Source organism: Hordeum vulgare, chromosome 2H (genome assembly GCF_904849725.1).
Source record: "Hordeum vulgare subsp. vulgare chromosome 2H, MorexV3_pseudomolecules_assembly, whole genome shotgun sequence".
Classification (NCBI taxonomy): Eukaryota; Viridiplantae; Streptophyta; class Magnoliopsida; order Poales; family Poaceae; genus Hordeum; species Hordeum vulgare.
In genome coordinates, this window is record NC_058519.1 from 71,264,205 (window position 1) to 71,280,704 (window position 16,500).

Genomic DNA, 16,500 nt, shown 5'->3' on the forward strand with positions numbered 1-16,500 from the left:
CCCTGAGGACGAATGGCTAGTACTGGCAGAACGGTGCTATTTCTTCCGTTCTCTTTGTGCGAAAGAACTATCGCCTGGCGTGCTAGATGAAATGGAAGAGTTGGCGCCGGAGTTGATCTGCAAATTAGAAAAGATCTTTCCACCGGGCTTCTTTAATACAATGCAACATTTGATTTTGCATCTCCCGACCGAGGCAAGATTGGGGGGGCCCGTTCAAAATCAATGGTGCTACTCAACTGAGAGGATGCAGAAGACGCTTCGAGCTAAGTGTAAAAATAAACGTAGAATTGAAGCATCGATGGCCGAGGCATTCATTACTAAGGAGGCTGCAAACTTCGTGACAGCACACTACGAAGCCAAAAATCATCATTTGTGTAACCCGAAGCCTTGGTACAATGATGGCGATCGAGAAAAAGTTCGATCCAAACTCAGCCTATTCAAAGGTAAGCTCGCACCATCCGGTGCTTCGAAAGGGAAATCGTTGGATGTCGAAGAATGGCGGACCATTCCATTGTATATCTTCACCAACCTAACATAAGTGCGGCCGTACATCGAGTAAGTTCTCGGTAATTTATTGTTCCGCAACTTCTAATTGCTTTGAACTACTCTGATTCCCGGATATTTGATATAGTCGATACGTCGCCGAATTCTCGGATGGAGCGGTCATTGAAAAGGATTCCGTCGAAGAGTATGAGCTTCTCGCAAAGCATGGAGGCGACTATCCCGGTTTCATCTCTTGGTTCAAACAAAGGGTAATTTATTACCATTAAGGGCCCATTTGATTTATTGGTTTAATTTGCGGCTAATGCATCCATTCTTTCGTATTAAACTTGTAGGCTGATGCAGAGTCTATGGACGCCGAGTTGAGACAAGTCGCTAATGGTTTTGACTATAAGGTCCGTTCATTTGACAAATACAACATCAACGGGTATCACTTTCGTACCTTTGTCAAAGAGCTATCTATGCCCGAACTAAACACTAAAAATTGTTCTGTCTCTGCTATCGGCGAAGGAGACACCGAGTATTATGGAAGAGTTGAAGCAATTTATGAACTTCTATTCTATGGTGAAAACCCACCGACCGTCGTAGTCTTCAAATGTTATTGGTTTGAGCCGAGGGAGACTAGAAGGACTCATGAACATATAGGACTAGTCGAAATCAACCAAAACACCCACTTAGATGTTTCCGATGTCTATATTACCGCTCAACAGGTGACACAAGTTTTCTATCTACCATGGGCCTGCCAAACTGATCCAAATCTCAAAGGTTGGGATGTCTTTTATGAAGTGCCACCACATTTTAGACCACCTACCCTCAATGAAGAGGATTACGAACCTCACATTAACCCAGACACATATGAAGGAGAATTCTTCCAAGTAACACGTATGTCCAAGAAACGTTTCAAGAACCGCTCTACTTCACCCCAGAACATTGAAGTAGGCAGCGACAGTGAATCCGTCTAAACCCTTGAGCCCGAACAGGAAGAGCAGGAAGAAGAAGAAGTTACTACTGCGGATGACCTGTCACTTCTTGACCGATTACATAATGGTGTCCTTCCACATGTTCTTCGTGATTGTGATGATGATGATGCATTTATTGATGATAGTGATGATCATGATGCATTTATTGACCCCGAAGCATATATAGACGAGGACGATTGTTATTAGTTCATGTCAGGTATTCAACTATTATACTATATATAAATTTTGAGTTCATGTTAGGCATTCAATTTTTATTAGTCATGTTGGTATTTATGACGATGATACACTTAAATTATATACATTTTATTACTCCTGTTGGTATTTATGTTGTACTAATTTCATTTACTCTTTGTCATGAGAGGTGTTGAAAGATGGTGGGAAAGGGTCGAAAGCACTCCGCGGCTGCTTCTTCGTCGGCGGGTGATGGGATGGGTACTTCCATTCCTGCCTCGCCTCTTCGGAGAGTGTTGCTCTCTAATTTGCAAGGAGCGCCCCCCGTGAGAGGAGGTCGACCCCCCGCGAAGCCAAGAGGCACTAAAGGTACACGTTGTATTCATGTTGGTATTTATGTTGTACTCATGTTGTATGCATATTGGTATGTATATACATTTTATTACTCATGTTGGTATTTATGTTGTAGTAAAGGTACACATGGCCGCGGGAGAGGTAGGGCTACACGGTCTCCGCCACCACCCCAAGATGATTCACCTGAGCACAGGACTTCTAGGGTGGATTCGTCTGAGGTGGAGGCTACACGGTCTTCGGTTCACGAGCCTCGGGTCGACGAGCCTCAGGTCGACGAGCCTTCTACCCACGAGACTCGTGTCCTAGAGGCTTCCTTCCAGAGGAGAAGAAGAAGGGGACGAGAGGAGAAGAAAGAGGAAAAATGAAAGGAAGGAAGGAAGAAGAAGAGGAGAAGAAGAAGGAGAGGGAGGAGGATAAGAAGAAGGAGAATGAGGAGAAGGAGAAGGAGCTCCTCCTTCTCCTTCTTCTTCTTCCTTCTTCCTCCTTCTCCTTCCCCTTCTTCTTTTCTTCTTCTTCTCCTCTTCCTTCTCCTTCTCCTCCTCCTCCTCCTTCTTTTACTTCTTCTCGTCTTTCTCTTCTTCTACGTAGCGTAGACTCATCCAACAAAGCCTAAATTGGATAATTATCCATCTAAATGACATAATTAGCTTAGTTAGCTCAAAAATGACCTATTTAATAAAAAATGACCTATACTTAGCTAATTATCCTCGAAATAACATAATTAGCTCCAAAAAGGCATTCTTAGCCAATTTAGCCCGAAGAAGGGGACGAGAGGAGAAGAAAGATGAAAAATGAAAGAGAGGAAGAAGAAGAAGAGGAGAAGAAGAAGAAGGAGAGGGAGGAGGATAAGAAGAAGGAGAAGGACGAGAAGAAGGAGAAGGAGCTCCTCGTTCTCCTTCTTCCTCCTTCTCCTTCTCCTTCTTCTTCTCTTCTTCTTCTCCTCTTCCTTCTCCTTCTCCTCCTCCTCTCCTTCTTTTACTTCTTCTTCTCTTTCTCTTGTTCTACGTAGCTTAGACTCATCCAAGAAAGCATAAATTGGCTAATTATCCATCTAAATGACATAATTAGCTTAGTTAGCTCCAAAATGACCTATTTAATAAAAAATGACCTATACTTAGCTAATTATCCTCGAAATGACATAATTAGCTCCAAAAAGGCATTCTTAGCCAATTTAGCCCGAGGAAGGGGACGAGAGGAGAAGAAATAGGAAGAATGAAAGGAAGGAAGAAGAAGAAGAGGAGAAGAAGAAGAAGGAGAGGGAGGAGGATAAGAAGAAGGAGAAGGAGGAGACGAAGGAGAAGGAGCTTCTCCTTCTCCTTCTTCTTCCTCCTTCTCCTTCTCCTTCTTCTTTTCTTCTTCTTCTCCTCTTCCTTCTCCTTCTCCTCCTCCTCCTCCTCCTCGTCCTTCTTTTACTTCTTCTTCTCTTCTCTTCTTCTACGTAGCTTAGACTCATCGAAGAAAGGCTAAATTAGCTAATTATCCTACGAAATTACATAATTAGCTTAGTTAGCTCCAAAATGACCTACAGTTAGCTAAGTTCTCTCCTAAATGACATAATAAGGCTTATGTAGCTCCAAGATGACCTATTCCCCCTAACTTAGGTATTAAATGGCCTATAATTAGCCTAACTAGATCCAAAGTGGCTTAATAAGCATAGTTTGGTCGGGAATGGCCTATTTTACCCAAGTTAGCTCCGAAACGACCTATAGTTAGCTAGGGTTCCACCTAGATGACATAATTAGCTTAGTTAGCTCCTAAATGGTCTATTTAATAAAACATGACCTATACTTAGCTAATTATCCTCAAAATGACATAATTAGCTCCAAAAAGGCATTCTTAGCCAATTTAGCCCGAAGAAGGCATTACTAGGAAAAGGCCTGCTAGTGGCGCACCCATTTTGGCTACTAATGGCGCACTATAGGTGCGCCACTAGCATCACGCCATTAGATTTTTTTACTAATGGCACACTACAAGTGCGCCATTAGTATCTGGTATACTAATGGCGCACCAGGAAGTGCGCCATTAGTTCGCTCATGGTGCGCCCTTAGTATCTGGTATACTAATGGCGCACCAAGAAGTGCGCCATTAGTATAGCTCCTGGTGCGCCATTAGTATTTGGTGTACTAATGGCGCACCAGGAGGTGCTCCATTAGTATAGCTTATGGTGCGCCATTAGTATGCCTCCCAGGGCCATATTTACCCATGTGCTCTGGCTTACTAATGGCACACTAGTTGACGATGCGCCACTAGTGTGCTTTTGAAGTGCGCCACTAAAGTGCTGAGTGGTGCGCCACTAGTATGAATATTAGGTATTTATTTTATTTTTTCTAATATTTGCACAGGTTAAAAAACATACTAGATCATGAAAGGCGTGCGTTGCCGCGCCCATACATTTTAAAAATGGATTGATAGGATATTTGTAAATATATAGAAACAAAACATGTAGAAAGATTTGTAAAAAATTTGGTCGGTAGCAGCCAAGGAGTGCAGTAGTTGAGCAGTAGGTCCCCAGAAAGAAGACCTATACACTATCACATTATGAAGAATTATCTGTCAAAGGATCAAAGTAGGGTCCACCACTCTGTGCAAACAACCATGCCCTGAACGTAAAGCTCCTTTGCAAACTCTAGAGAAGCCGGGCTTGCCCTTCGGTGTCGGCACTAAGCTAGGGATCAACTGTGTCATCGAGATCAAGGTTGACGATGTTGTCGTTGCCGAGCTCGTCAGGCTCGGGGGTGAGGTCACACATGTTCATCGTCGTGGGTGGTCCTCCTCGTCCACGAAGTGTGCCTGCAACAGTACCATGTGAATGGATTATGAGCATAATCATCCTAGCATACAAATTCTCTCAAGGCAAAGCGTGACAACATAAATTCTATCTACCACCGTTTCAGCAACTACAAAGAATTGGAAAGGAGTAGCTAATCAGATTACAAATATCAAGTCATGGTGGTTATCTTAATAACAAAAATACTTGCTGTGAATAGTGAATTGACTAACTAAAGCCACATCAGGCATCACATACTGCTAGTGCTGCTGCTAAAGTTGGAGTCTGGCGTAAAACATATTCAAAAACATACTATACACAGCACAAGAAAAAGAATGTGCTGATACTCAGACAACAACTCATCTCATCTTTTCAAATCTCATACTAGACACACAAAATTTGGTGTAATACTGAAAATAAGCAACACCCCCAGGTAACCGATGGCAGGTACATGTAGAACATGAGAGAGAGGGAGCATAGTGGGGGATGATACCTTGGCGAGCTCCATTTTGTCGGCACTTGGGTTGGAGGAGCAGCGGGAGAGTGGCGCCGAGGGAAGAGGCCCAATTGGAACTTCAATCTTGCTTGACTGTACAAGTACGTGGAGAAAATCTAACATAAAATTAATAATCAGACCAGTATACCTTCATGAATGTGTCCGAATTCCTTTGTTCTTATCATGCAACCTATTTTTAAAAATGTTGTAAAGAGTTAGGTGAATGCATTCTTTAATTTATAACTATGGCGTCGTTCACCAATTTTTTGCCCTGTTTTTCTCTTAGCTCAACTATGGCGTCGTTCCTTTTTCTATCGCGCGCTCACAACAACAGCAGCTCTTGGCCCAATTTTTGATTTTATCAGTTGTTGCTGTTGTTGCAAAAAGAAAAGAAAAGATGTCAACGTTGCAGTGCAGAACTGATTGATTCTGAAATAGACTAGCTTCGATAGAGAAGGATACCAGCATATCCAATTGAAGGAGAAGATTAGCCGCTAAAACCCGTTGCTCAGGTTCAGTTTGACGGAGGTAGGCCACCAATGTATGCATAATGGCAATGCCTCCTAGCTGCCATATTTTTTGTAGCAAAGAAATTGCAGAGGACCTGAAGGTTGACACAATTGGACAAGTTATCATGGTAAAGATTTAACAATTGAGCCTTATCAGGGTGTGGATCATACCGAGGAATCTGAAGAACCAGTTTTCTTGTGCTTCTACATTATTTTGTGTGGAACATTAAGGTGATGTATGCATAAGAAGGTAAGGGTGCCGGAAGCAGTTAATACTTAATCATCCTGTAAGATCATGGTTATTTGGAACCACCAATAAAAATGAATAACAAGTAGGAAGTCTGAAAGTTAATAGCATAATCACCTAGAGCAAAATGTGTTGGCAAAGGACGTGCAAGCTTGCGCAGGTATGTCAGCTCCTCATCTTCTAGTGTTGGTCTCACACCAGGAGGGCACTGTCTAAATGGAGTTTTGAAGCCTGGAACAACTTCTGGAAGGAGATCAGCATCGACAGGCAATGGCGTGTTCCACCACCAATCTACAAACCGAGGGCCCAAGCTGTCCATCAGTCTGTTGACTTCTCTCTCATAGAGTGTTCCTTCGACAGGTTCTTCATATGCGTGAGCAGCAAGGCTTGGATCAATCCCTCGCAAAACACCATGAGCATCATCACTATGATTTGTTGAAGGCTCGGCGTTGCTTTCGTATTTCCACTGGGGTTCAGGCGCAGTGCATTTTTCAAGGGGGACTCTCTCAATATTAGCTATGGACTTCTAACGATGTTTTATGTTTTCTAGATAACTACTTCATCTGTAAACAAAATGAATGTCTCCTTTTGTCCAAACAACTAGACCTCCTGATTTTATCTGATAAAAGGGAAGTCCAAAAAACAAAATTTGAGGCTTGAATCGAGCATGGTAGTTGTGTAATCGAGAAATTAAAATAGCTGATTAGTAAACAAATTTCACTATGCGTTAAAATTTATATCAAGGCATAATTTTAGTAGGACACAACTGGTTGCCCTCACTCAGTAACTCTTAAGTCAATTAGAGCCTCTGCGGAACACGACATAGGAACTGGAAAAACATGAGCAGGACAGAAATTGGATGGCATAACATGTTCTGTCCTACATATACTGAGCATAAGAGGTTGTTTGTTACAGCACGGGAAACCACATGAATTGTCTTTGGGGATTAGTTGCATGCCATAATTGTCATTGACAAAAAGAAAAGAAAAGTAATCTAGTAGTTTAGGCATAATGGAACATTTCCTTTGAAACTGAGTGTAGAGTAGCACACAAGAGGAAGATGAAATATTATATCCTACAAATCAAACAACCTCTATGAGTTAACAACGGAAGTCCTACAAAAATTTCCTTTAGTTGAAGAGGCCATTAAAAACTCAAAAGTGGCGAGACAATGTTTCAACATTTGCAACTATTGTTGGCAGATAATAGACTGTGTAGCTAATTAAGCACTCAGACCAACCAAATAGACTATCCCACAACAAAAATATTGGTAGACAACCTCAAGTATCTCCCTTGCTCTGTCCATGCACCGCCGGAGCGGCTCGACGACCACACCTTAATGATTAATGTTCCAGCTTTACTGCAAAATGTTCTCCTGTTCCATCGTGTGATCACATCCATCGCACGCCGTACATCCGACGAAGACTTTGGTTTTGGAGCTATCCATTGAACGGGCCGTCGATTTAATGCCCATCCATCTACTCTCATACCTGCATCTATCCATTCCATCTCATGTAAAGTACACGTCCATTCGGATCCGATCCTTCCCTGCTGCTTCATCAATTTCTGCAGTCACATGCAAAATCACTTATCTTCACAGAAAAAACCTAAAAACTTATCACATGTAAATTTCTACACCTTCAGTAATTATTACCTTGTATCAAGATCGTAGGGATAGTAGCCATACTTCATAATTATCACTGAGCATTATCAGCAACAAGTAACAGCAAGAGTCAAGAGAGAGAACCTTGCACTGTTTGACTAGTCTTTCTTTGTATACCTTGGCCATGGCGCCTTGTCTTGCCAAAAAAAGAAGATAGATGCGGCTGCACTGCATTTTAGGAGTTCAGGAACCTACCACATGCTTTAGCAGCATACACGTTTTTTTCTCGAGGAATTAGTATGTATCCATAGGTATACATAAATCTAGAGAGATTTTCTGCTGACATCTGAGTATCTGATCAGTGTGCATGATCCTTACAAATCTGGTGCTGCACATTGACCAGTACTATGACTCAACTAAGCACAACACATTAGAGCATCTACGGTTGGATTGAGCAAATCCATTGATTGAATCTTGACCGCATCTCAAATACAAACATGATAAATAACCGCGTCTCAAATACAAACAGGATAAATAAGCATCTGATGCGTAACTAGCAATGACTAGAAAGTAGTACCAAAAGGGTTTGGGATGCAGTATGACGCACTTGAGGGCGGCCTCCTCCGTGGCGTGGATGGCGGCGAGGTCGAGCACACAGCCAGCCTAGTCGAGCGGGTCGTCGTACTTCCCGACGACGGAGAACTCCTGGATGTAGTTGGCCTTGAGCACCCTCATGTTCCGCCGCTCGCCCCTCTCCGCCCTGCCCACGCCCTCCTGTGATCTACGCCGTCATGGAAACAAAGCAACCAGGCAGCACCTAGAAATAGAGCAGGAGGCAGAAGTAAACGGCATGGAGACGGGGGCGGGGAGCAAAGGTTGGATTTGGGAAGGATATGGATGACGAGGAGGTTGCTCGGGCGGTCGAAGGAGACGATCTAGCCCTCGAACTCCTCCCCGAGGGTGGTCTTCGCGGAGATCACCACGGCGACCGTGAACTCCTCGCCGCCGACCTCCATGGCGCCGCCGACGGTGGTGGGTGAGAGGAGGTGGCCGCGGTGAGGTGCGTGAGGGAGGAGCGGAGCACGCACGGTCTGGGTGGGTTGGTGACTCTACTGAGAAGACCCAAAGCCGCCGCCGCCGAGCAGTGCGGGTTAGCAATGGCGCACCCCCGAGGGGTGCGCCATTATAGTTTGTTCGATAGCAATGGCGCATCCCCGTGAAGTGCGCCATTAGTAGTTTTTTTATATAGCAATGGCGCATCCCAGAGAGGTGCGCCATTAGTAATCTTTTTTTTGGATAGCAATGGCGCATCTGTCACATCCCTGACACCTTAAGCAAGTTAGCTTGTGCTCATGTTTTTCTTTGCATTGCATCTAGGAATTTCTCAACAAGAACAAAGCAAATGGTAAAGGAAACTCAAAACCCTAGCCACTTCTTTAAATAAAGGAAATCTCAAACTAGTTAAAATCAATGAACCCAAAATGGCCTCAAGAAAAGTTCATACTTTCTGATAAATCCTGAAAGTAAATGAGCAATGAAGAAAACCTTTTTCTTGACATTTAAGCATTTTATTTAAGTGCAAAAAGCTACTGGTTTCATGTTTTACATTTGAAATCAGAAAGTTTAAACTTTCAAAAATGTTGAAAACTTTAGGAATGGTTCGAAATATTCCAACAAATATTCTAGGGTGTTTAACATAGTTTTTACAAATTATTTGGGAGCTGAAATAAATAGTAGATCAATGTCAGCAATTAAAACAGAAATAAAACAGAAAGAAATGGGAAAAACCTTACCTGTCGCTCACCCCGGCCCAGCCCAGCTCCTCGTGTCGTCTTCCTCCTCGCCAGTAGGAGCAGGAGGTGGCCGCCGCATCGGCGCGCGCCTCCACGCAGCTCCCTGGCTGCCTGGCCGGCGCTTCGTGCTGGCAAGCACGGGGATAAGCTCCCCGAGCCCGTCCCCATCCATCCCCGTGCCCATTCTCCCCCTCTGCCCCGTTTCCTACTGCCGCCATTGGAGCCCGAGAAGAGCTCGAGCTCGCCGTCGTTCTAGCCTCCCCTCCTTCCTTCTGAGCCGCGCATTAGCTCCGCCACAACTCCCTGAAGCTCCCTAGCCACGTGCCCGACTCCCAGATACAGTGAAACAACGAGAAGCAGTCGTCTTCTTCCTCGGGTCACCGAAGATCGTCGCCGACGTTCTCCCTCCCCAGGCCGTCCCCGAGCAAGCTAGCGCCACCTCTGCCCTCCTCGTGAGCTTCCGCGCCTTTCCCCTAAGATCTCCCCGTCGATCCCCTCCTCTAGGCCTAGTTCCATCGGAGCCCGACGAGATCCGCCGCTGCAGCTCGTCGCCGGTGGCCCTCCGGTGACCAGCTTGTCCTTCTGAGGGCACCAGCAGCTTCAGGCCGTCGCGTAGATGCCGTAGGAGCTAAGTCCCGTGCGGAACTCCCTCTGTATCGATGACCCCGAAGACGCCCGAACCTTCGCCGCCGCCAAGCTCGTCGCCGGCGTCATCTCCGGCCAGATCAGCCCCGGCTAAGTACAGAAATGGAATCGCGAGAGAAGTGTCGTTCTTCTCGTGCTCTCCGCGCAGCGTTTGGCCTCCTGTGCGCCGTTTCCGATGCCCCCCGACGTTCTCGTGCTCGCCGGAGGCTCCCCGCCGGTGAGGACGACCTCGCCGCCGGTGGATCTCAGCTGGCCTGAGCCACTGACGTGTGGGGCCAGCCTCTGGATAGTTTAGTAATAATAAAAATAAATCAGATAAATTAATAAGACACTTACATGTGGGTCCAGTGAGTTTAATTAACTAAGTAAGATTAATCCTAATCTAGAATTGACCAGAGACACTGACCAGTAGGTCCCATTGGTCAGGTTTGACTTTCAACGGCCAGTTGGACCTGCTCATGTCATGCTGATGCAGTAAAAGTATTTTCTAGTATAAGAATAATTCCAGAAATGTTTAAAACTTCAAAAATTCATAGAAATTAATCCATAACTCCAATGAAAATAATTTATATATGAAAAAGTATCAGAAAAAATCATGGAATCTGAATATGCTATTTTCAATCATGTTTGAAAAAGTTACAGAACCCAAACATGTAGATTAATGATTATGTCAATTCTTATAAATACTTTATGAATGGAATATGGAAAATATTTAATTTTCTTTATGAATGACATGATCACACACTGTTCTAATTACAAACCAGCAATTTAACATGTCATCCCATGCATGTTAACATCAAGTTGATCTGAGCATCAGGTCGAATCAATTAAAACGGTATCCGAGAATACCTCTTTTGAAGTGTTATTTGAATGTGATTCAAATCAACTTCAAACCTAATACACATTGATTATAATAGTATATCACCTTGCATTCTCATGCCATGCTCATGCATCATCTTGATTGCATATGCTTGTTATTGATTGTTGTCATTCATTTCGGTAGGCTCCGCTCCCCCGGATTCCACCGAATATCCGTCCAACGGATATTGTCACTCCTCTGAGCAACAAGGCAAGCAACCATTTTGATCATCCCGATAAATCCCATGTTCTTGCTCCTGCACTTACTTATTGCATTAGGATCAAATGCTTCAACTGCTTTTGCCACGTTAGTTGAACCCACTTCCTTTGCATGACCTATCCTTGTCACAGCAACTAGCCGAACCTTGGAACCTAGCATACCTGGTAGTTGCTTGAGCCATGATGTGTCTTATCCTGTTATGCATGCTATGCTTAGAGTTGTGTATGGTCTGTCATCTGGGAGATGAACAGAATTGTGATAATGTGTTCGGGAAGCAGAGGTTGTGTGTTGAACCTGATTTGGTAAAGGTACCGGTGAAAGGCTGTGTAGGAGTACATGGCGGGTTGTTTCTTTGGAACTGTCCTTAGGAACTGAGTTCCGTGTATGTAATCCAAGACTAGATACTACCACATGCTGGGCCCTGAAATATGACCCCGGTCGGCCTATTAATCGCTTAGTACTCGGTCCAGGAGTTGCAAGTAGTTTCTGGTGTTTATAGTAATGCTAGAGGCCGTGCATGGTGCTGACCTGAGAGGTGGGCCGTGATGCGGTAGGTGTTGGGGAACGTCGCATGGGAAACAAAAAATTTCCTACACGCACGAAGACCTATCATGGTGATGTCCATCTACGAGAGGGGATGAGTGATCTACGTACCCTTGTAGATCGTACAGTAGAAGCGTTAGAGAACGCGGTTGATGTAGTGGAACGTCCTCACATCCCTCGATCCGCCCCGCGAACAATCCCGCGATGAGTCCCACGATCTAGTACCGAACGGACGGCACCTCCGCGTTCAGCACACGTACAGCTCGACGATGATCTCGGCCTTCTTGATCCAGCAAGAGAGACGGAGAGGTAGAAGAGTTCTACGGCAGCGTGACGGCGCTCCGGAGGTTGGTGATGATCTTGTCTCAGCAGGGCTCCGCCCGAGCTCCGCAGAAACGCGATCTAGAGGAAAAACTATGGAGGTATGTGGTCGGGCAGCCGTGAGAAAGTCGTCTCAAATCAGCCCTAATTGCTCCATATATATAGGAGGAGGGAGGGGGACCTTGCCTTGGGGTCCAAGGGACCCTCAAGGGGTCGGCCGAGCCAAGGGGGGGAGGACTCCCCCCCCAAACCGAGTTGGACTTGGTTTGGTGGGAGGAGTCCCCCTCCGTTCCCACTTCCTCCCTCTTTTTTTTCTTTTCCTTTGATTTCCTTTTCTTGGCGCATAGGCCCCCTTGGGGCTGTCCCACCAGCCCACTAAGGGCTGGTGTGTCTCCCCAAAGCCTATGGGCTTCCCCGGGGTGGGTTGCCCCCCCCGGTGAACTCCCGGAACCCATTCGTCATTTCCGGTACATTCCCGGTAACTCCGAAAACCTTCCGGTAATCAAATGAGGTCATCCTATATATCAATCTTCGTTTCCGGACCATTCCGGAAACCCTCGTGACGTCCGTGATCTCATCCGGGACTCCGAACAACATTCGGTAACCAACCATATAACTCAAATACGCATAAAACAACGTCGAACCTTAAGTGTGCAGACCCTGCGGGTTAGAGAACTATGTAGACATGACCCAAGAGACTCCTCGGTCAATATCCAATAGCGGGACATGGATGCCCATATTGGATCCTACATATTCTACGAAGATCTTATCGTTTGAACCTCAGTGCCAAGGATTCGTATAATCCCGTATGTCATTCCCTTTGTCCTTCGGTACGTTACTTGCCCGAGATTCGATCGTCAGTATCCGTATACCTATTTCAATCTCGTTTACCGGCAAGTCTCTTTACTCGTTCCGTAATACAAGATCCCGCAAGTTACACTAAGTTACATTGCTTGCAAGGCTTGTGTGTGATGTTGTATTACCGAGTGGGCCCCGAGATACCTCTCCGTCACACGGAGTGACAAATCCCAGTCTTGATCCATACTAACTCAACTAACACCTTCGGAGATACCTGTAGAGCATCTTTATAGTCACCCAGTTACGTTGCGACGTTTGATACACACAAAGTATTCCTCCGGTGTCAGTGAGTTATATGATCTCATGGTCATAGGAATAAATACTTGACACGCAGAAAACAGTAGCAACAAAATGACACGATCAACATGCTACGTCTATTAGTTTGGGTCTAGTCCATCACGTGATTCTCCCAATGACGTGATCCAGTTATCAAGCAACAACACCTTGTTCATAATCAGAAGACACTGACTATCATCGATCAACTGGCTAGCCAACTAGAGGCATACTAGGGACGGTGTTTTGTCTATGTATCCACACATGTAAAGGAGTCTTTATTCAATACAATTATAGCATGGATAATAAACTATTATCTTGATACATGAATTATAATAATAACTATACATTTATTATTGCCTCTAGGGCATAATTCCAACAGTCTCCCACTTGCACTAGAGTCAATAATCTAGCCCTCACATCACCATGTGAATTACATTGTAATAAATCTAACACCCATACAGTTCTAGTGTCGATCATGTTTTGGCCGTGGAAGAGGTTTAGTCAGCGGGTCTGCTACATTCAGATCCGTGTGCACTTTGCATATATTTATGTCCTCCTCCTCGACGTAGTCGCGGATGAGGTTGAAGCGTCGTTTGATGTGTCTGGTCTTCTTGTGAAACCTCTGTTCCTTTTCCAGGGCAATGGCACCAGTGTTGTCACAGAACAAGGTTATTAGATCCAGTGCACTTGGCACCACTCCAAGATCCGTCATGAACTGCTTCATCCAGACACCCTCCTTAGCCGCCTCCGAGGCAGCCATGTACTCTGCTTCACATGTAGAATCTGCTACGACGCTTTGCTTGGAACTGCACCAGCTTACTGCACCCCCATTAAGAATAAATACGTATCCGGTTTGAGACTTAGAGTCGTCCGGATCTGTGTCAAAGCTTGCATCGACGTAACCTTTTACGGCGAGCTCTTCGTCACCTCCATACACGAGAAACATCTCCTTAGTCCTTTTCAGGTACTTCAGGATATTCTTGACCGCTGTCCAGTGATCCACTCCTGGATTACTCTGGAACCTACCTGCCATACTTATGGCCAGGCTAACATCCGGTCTAGTGCACAACATCGCATACATGATAGAACCTATGGCTGAAGCATAGGGGACGGAGCGCATATGCTCTCTATCTTCATCAGTTGCTGGGCACTGAGTCTTACTCAATCTCGTACCTTGTAACACTGGCAAGAACCCTTTCTTGGACTGTTCCATTTTGAACCTCTTCAAAACTTTATCAAGGTATGTGCTTTGTGAAAGTCCTATCAGGCGTTTTGATCTATCCCTATAGATCTTAATGCCTAGAATGTAAGCAGCTTCTCCTAGGTCCTTCATAGAGAAACTTTTATTCAAGTAACCTTTTGTGCTCTCCAAAAGCTCTACGTTGTTTCCAATCAGTAATATGTCATCCACATATAATATTAGAAACGCCACAGAGCTCCCACTCACTTTCTTGTAAATACAAGATTCTCCAACCACTTGTATAAACCCAAATGCTTTGATCACCTCATCAAAGCGTTTGTTCCAACTCCGAGATTCTTGCACTAGTCCATAAATGGATCGCTGGAGTTTGCACACCTTGTCAGCATTTTTAGGATCGACAAAACCTTCGGGTTGCATCGTATACAACTCTTCCTTAAGGAAACCGTTAAGGAACGCCGTTTTGACATCCATCTGCCAGATTTCATAATCGAAAAATGCAGCTATTGCTAACATGATTCTGACGGACTTAAGCATCGCTACGGGTGAGAAGGTCTCATCGTAGTCAACTCCTAGAACTTGTGAAAAACCCTTTGCCACAAGTCGAGCTGTATAAACGGTCACATTACCGTCAGCGTCCGTCTTCTTCTTAAAGATCCATTTGTTCTGAATAGCCTTGCGGCCCTCAGGTAGTATCTCCAAAGTCCACACTTTGTTCTCATACATGGATCCTATCTCGGATTTCATGGCTTCTAGCCATTTGTTGGAATCTGGGCCCACCATTGCTTCTTCATAATTTGCAGGTTCATTGTTGTCTAACAACATGATTGATAAGACGGGATTACCGTACCACTCTGGAGCAGCGCGTGATCTCGTCGACCTGCGGGGTTCAACAGAGACTTGAACTGGAGTTTCATGATCATCATCATTAACTTTCTCCTCAACCGGCGTCGCAACGACAGAGGTTTCCCCTTGCCCTGCGCCACCATCCAGAGGGATGAGAGGTTCGACAACCTCGTCAAGTTCTATCTTCCTCCCACTCAATTCTCTCGAGAGAAACTCCTTGTCGAGAAAAGTTCCGTTCTTAGCAACAAACACTTTGCCCTCGGATTTGAGATAGAAGGTGTACCCAACTGTCTCTTTTGGGTAACCTATGAAGACGCATTTTTCCGCTTTGGGTTCCAGCTTTTCAGGCTGAAGCTTTTTGACATAAGCATCACATCCCCAAACTTTAAGAAACGACAACTTTGGCCTTTTGCCATACCACAGTTCGTATGGTGTCGTCTCAACGGATTTTGATGGTGCCCTATTTAAAGTGAATGCAGCTGTTTCTAATGCATATCCCCAAAATGACAACGGCAAATCAGTAAGAGACATCATAGATCGCACCATCTCTAACAAAGTACGATTACGACGTTCGGACACACCATTGCGCTGTGGTGTTCCAGGCGGTGTTAACTGTGAAACAATTCCACATTGTTTTAAGTGAGTACCAAACTCGAAACTCAGATATTCACCCCCACGATCAGACCGTAGGAACTTGATCTTCTTGTTACGATGATTTTCCACTTCACTCTGAAATTGCTTGAACTTTTCAAATGTTTCAGACTTGTGCTTCATCAAGTAGACATAACCATATCTACTTAAGTCGTCAGTGAAGGTGAGGAAATAACGATATCCGCCGCGTGCCTCCACGCTCATTGGACCACATACATCGGTATGTATGATTTCCAACAAGTCACTTGCACGCTCCATTGTTCCGGAGAACGGAGTCTTAGTCATCTTGCCCATGAGGCATGGTTCGCACGTGTCAAGTGAATCAAAGTCAAGTGACTCCAAAAGCCCATCAGCATGGAGTTTCTTCATGCGCTTTACACCAATATGACCCAAGCGGCAGTGCCACAAAAATATGGCGCTATCATTGTTTACTCTAACTCTTTTGGTCTCAATGTTATGTATATGCATATCGCTATCAAGATTCAATATGAACAATCCTCTCACATTCGGTGCATGACCATAAAAGATGTTACTCATAGAAATAGAACAACCATTATTCTCAGACTTAAAAGAGTAACCGTCTCGCAATAAACAAGATCCAGATATAATGTTCATGCTCAACGCAGGCACTAAATAACAATGATTTAAGTTCATCACTAATCC

General features: G+C 44.7%; 1 protein-coding gene and 1 long non-coding RNA gene across 3 annotated transcripts; both read right to left on the reverse strand.

The window, feature by feature from the left end:
- Window positions 1-4,362: 4,362 nt before the first annotated feature.
- On the reverse strand, window positions 4,363-6,216 carry LOC123429616. 2 transcript variants are annotated; one of them, XR_006622715.1, is made up of 5 exons: window positions 6,143-6,216; window positions 5,950-6,063; window positions 5,732-5,873; window positions 5,267-5,362; window positions 4,363-4,796 (listed from the first exon to the last, which is right to left on the reverse strand). It is a non-coding gene; the product is annotated as an uncharacterized LOC123429616 (long non-coding RNA). The 2 variants fall into 2 exon arrangements; XR_006622714.1 differs by having other exon boundaries at window positions 5,267-5,640.
- Window positions 6,217-7,304: 1,088 nt separating this feature from the next.
- LOC123425512 lies at window positions 7,305-8,840 on the reverse strand. Its single transcript, XM_045109204.1, has 4 exons — window positions 8,524-8,840; window positions 8,206-8,404; window positions 7,680-7,856; window positions 7,305-7,591 (listed from the first exon to the last, which is right to left on the reverse strand). Exons 1-3 carry the CDS (start codon window positions 8,838-8,840, stop codon window positions 7,686-7,688), a joined length of 687 nt encoding a protein of 228 aa, XP_044965139.1. The 3' UTR covers window positions 7,305-7,591; window positions 7,680-7,685.
- Between the last annotated feature and the right edge of the window lie 7,660 nt (window positions 8,841-16,500).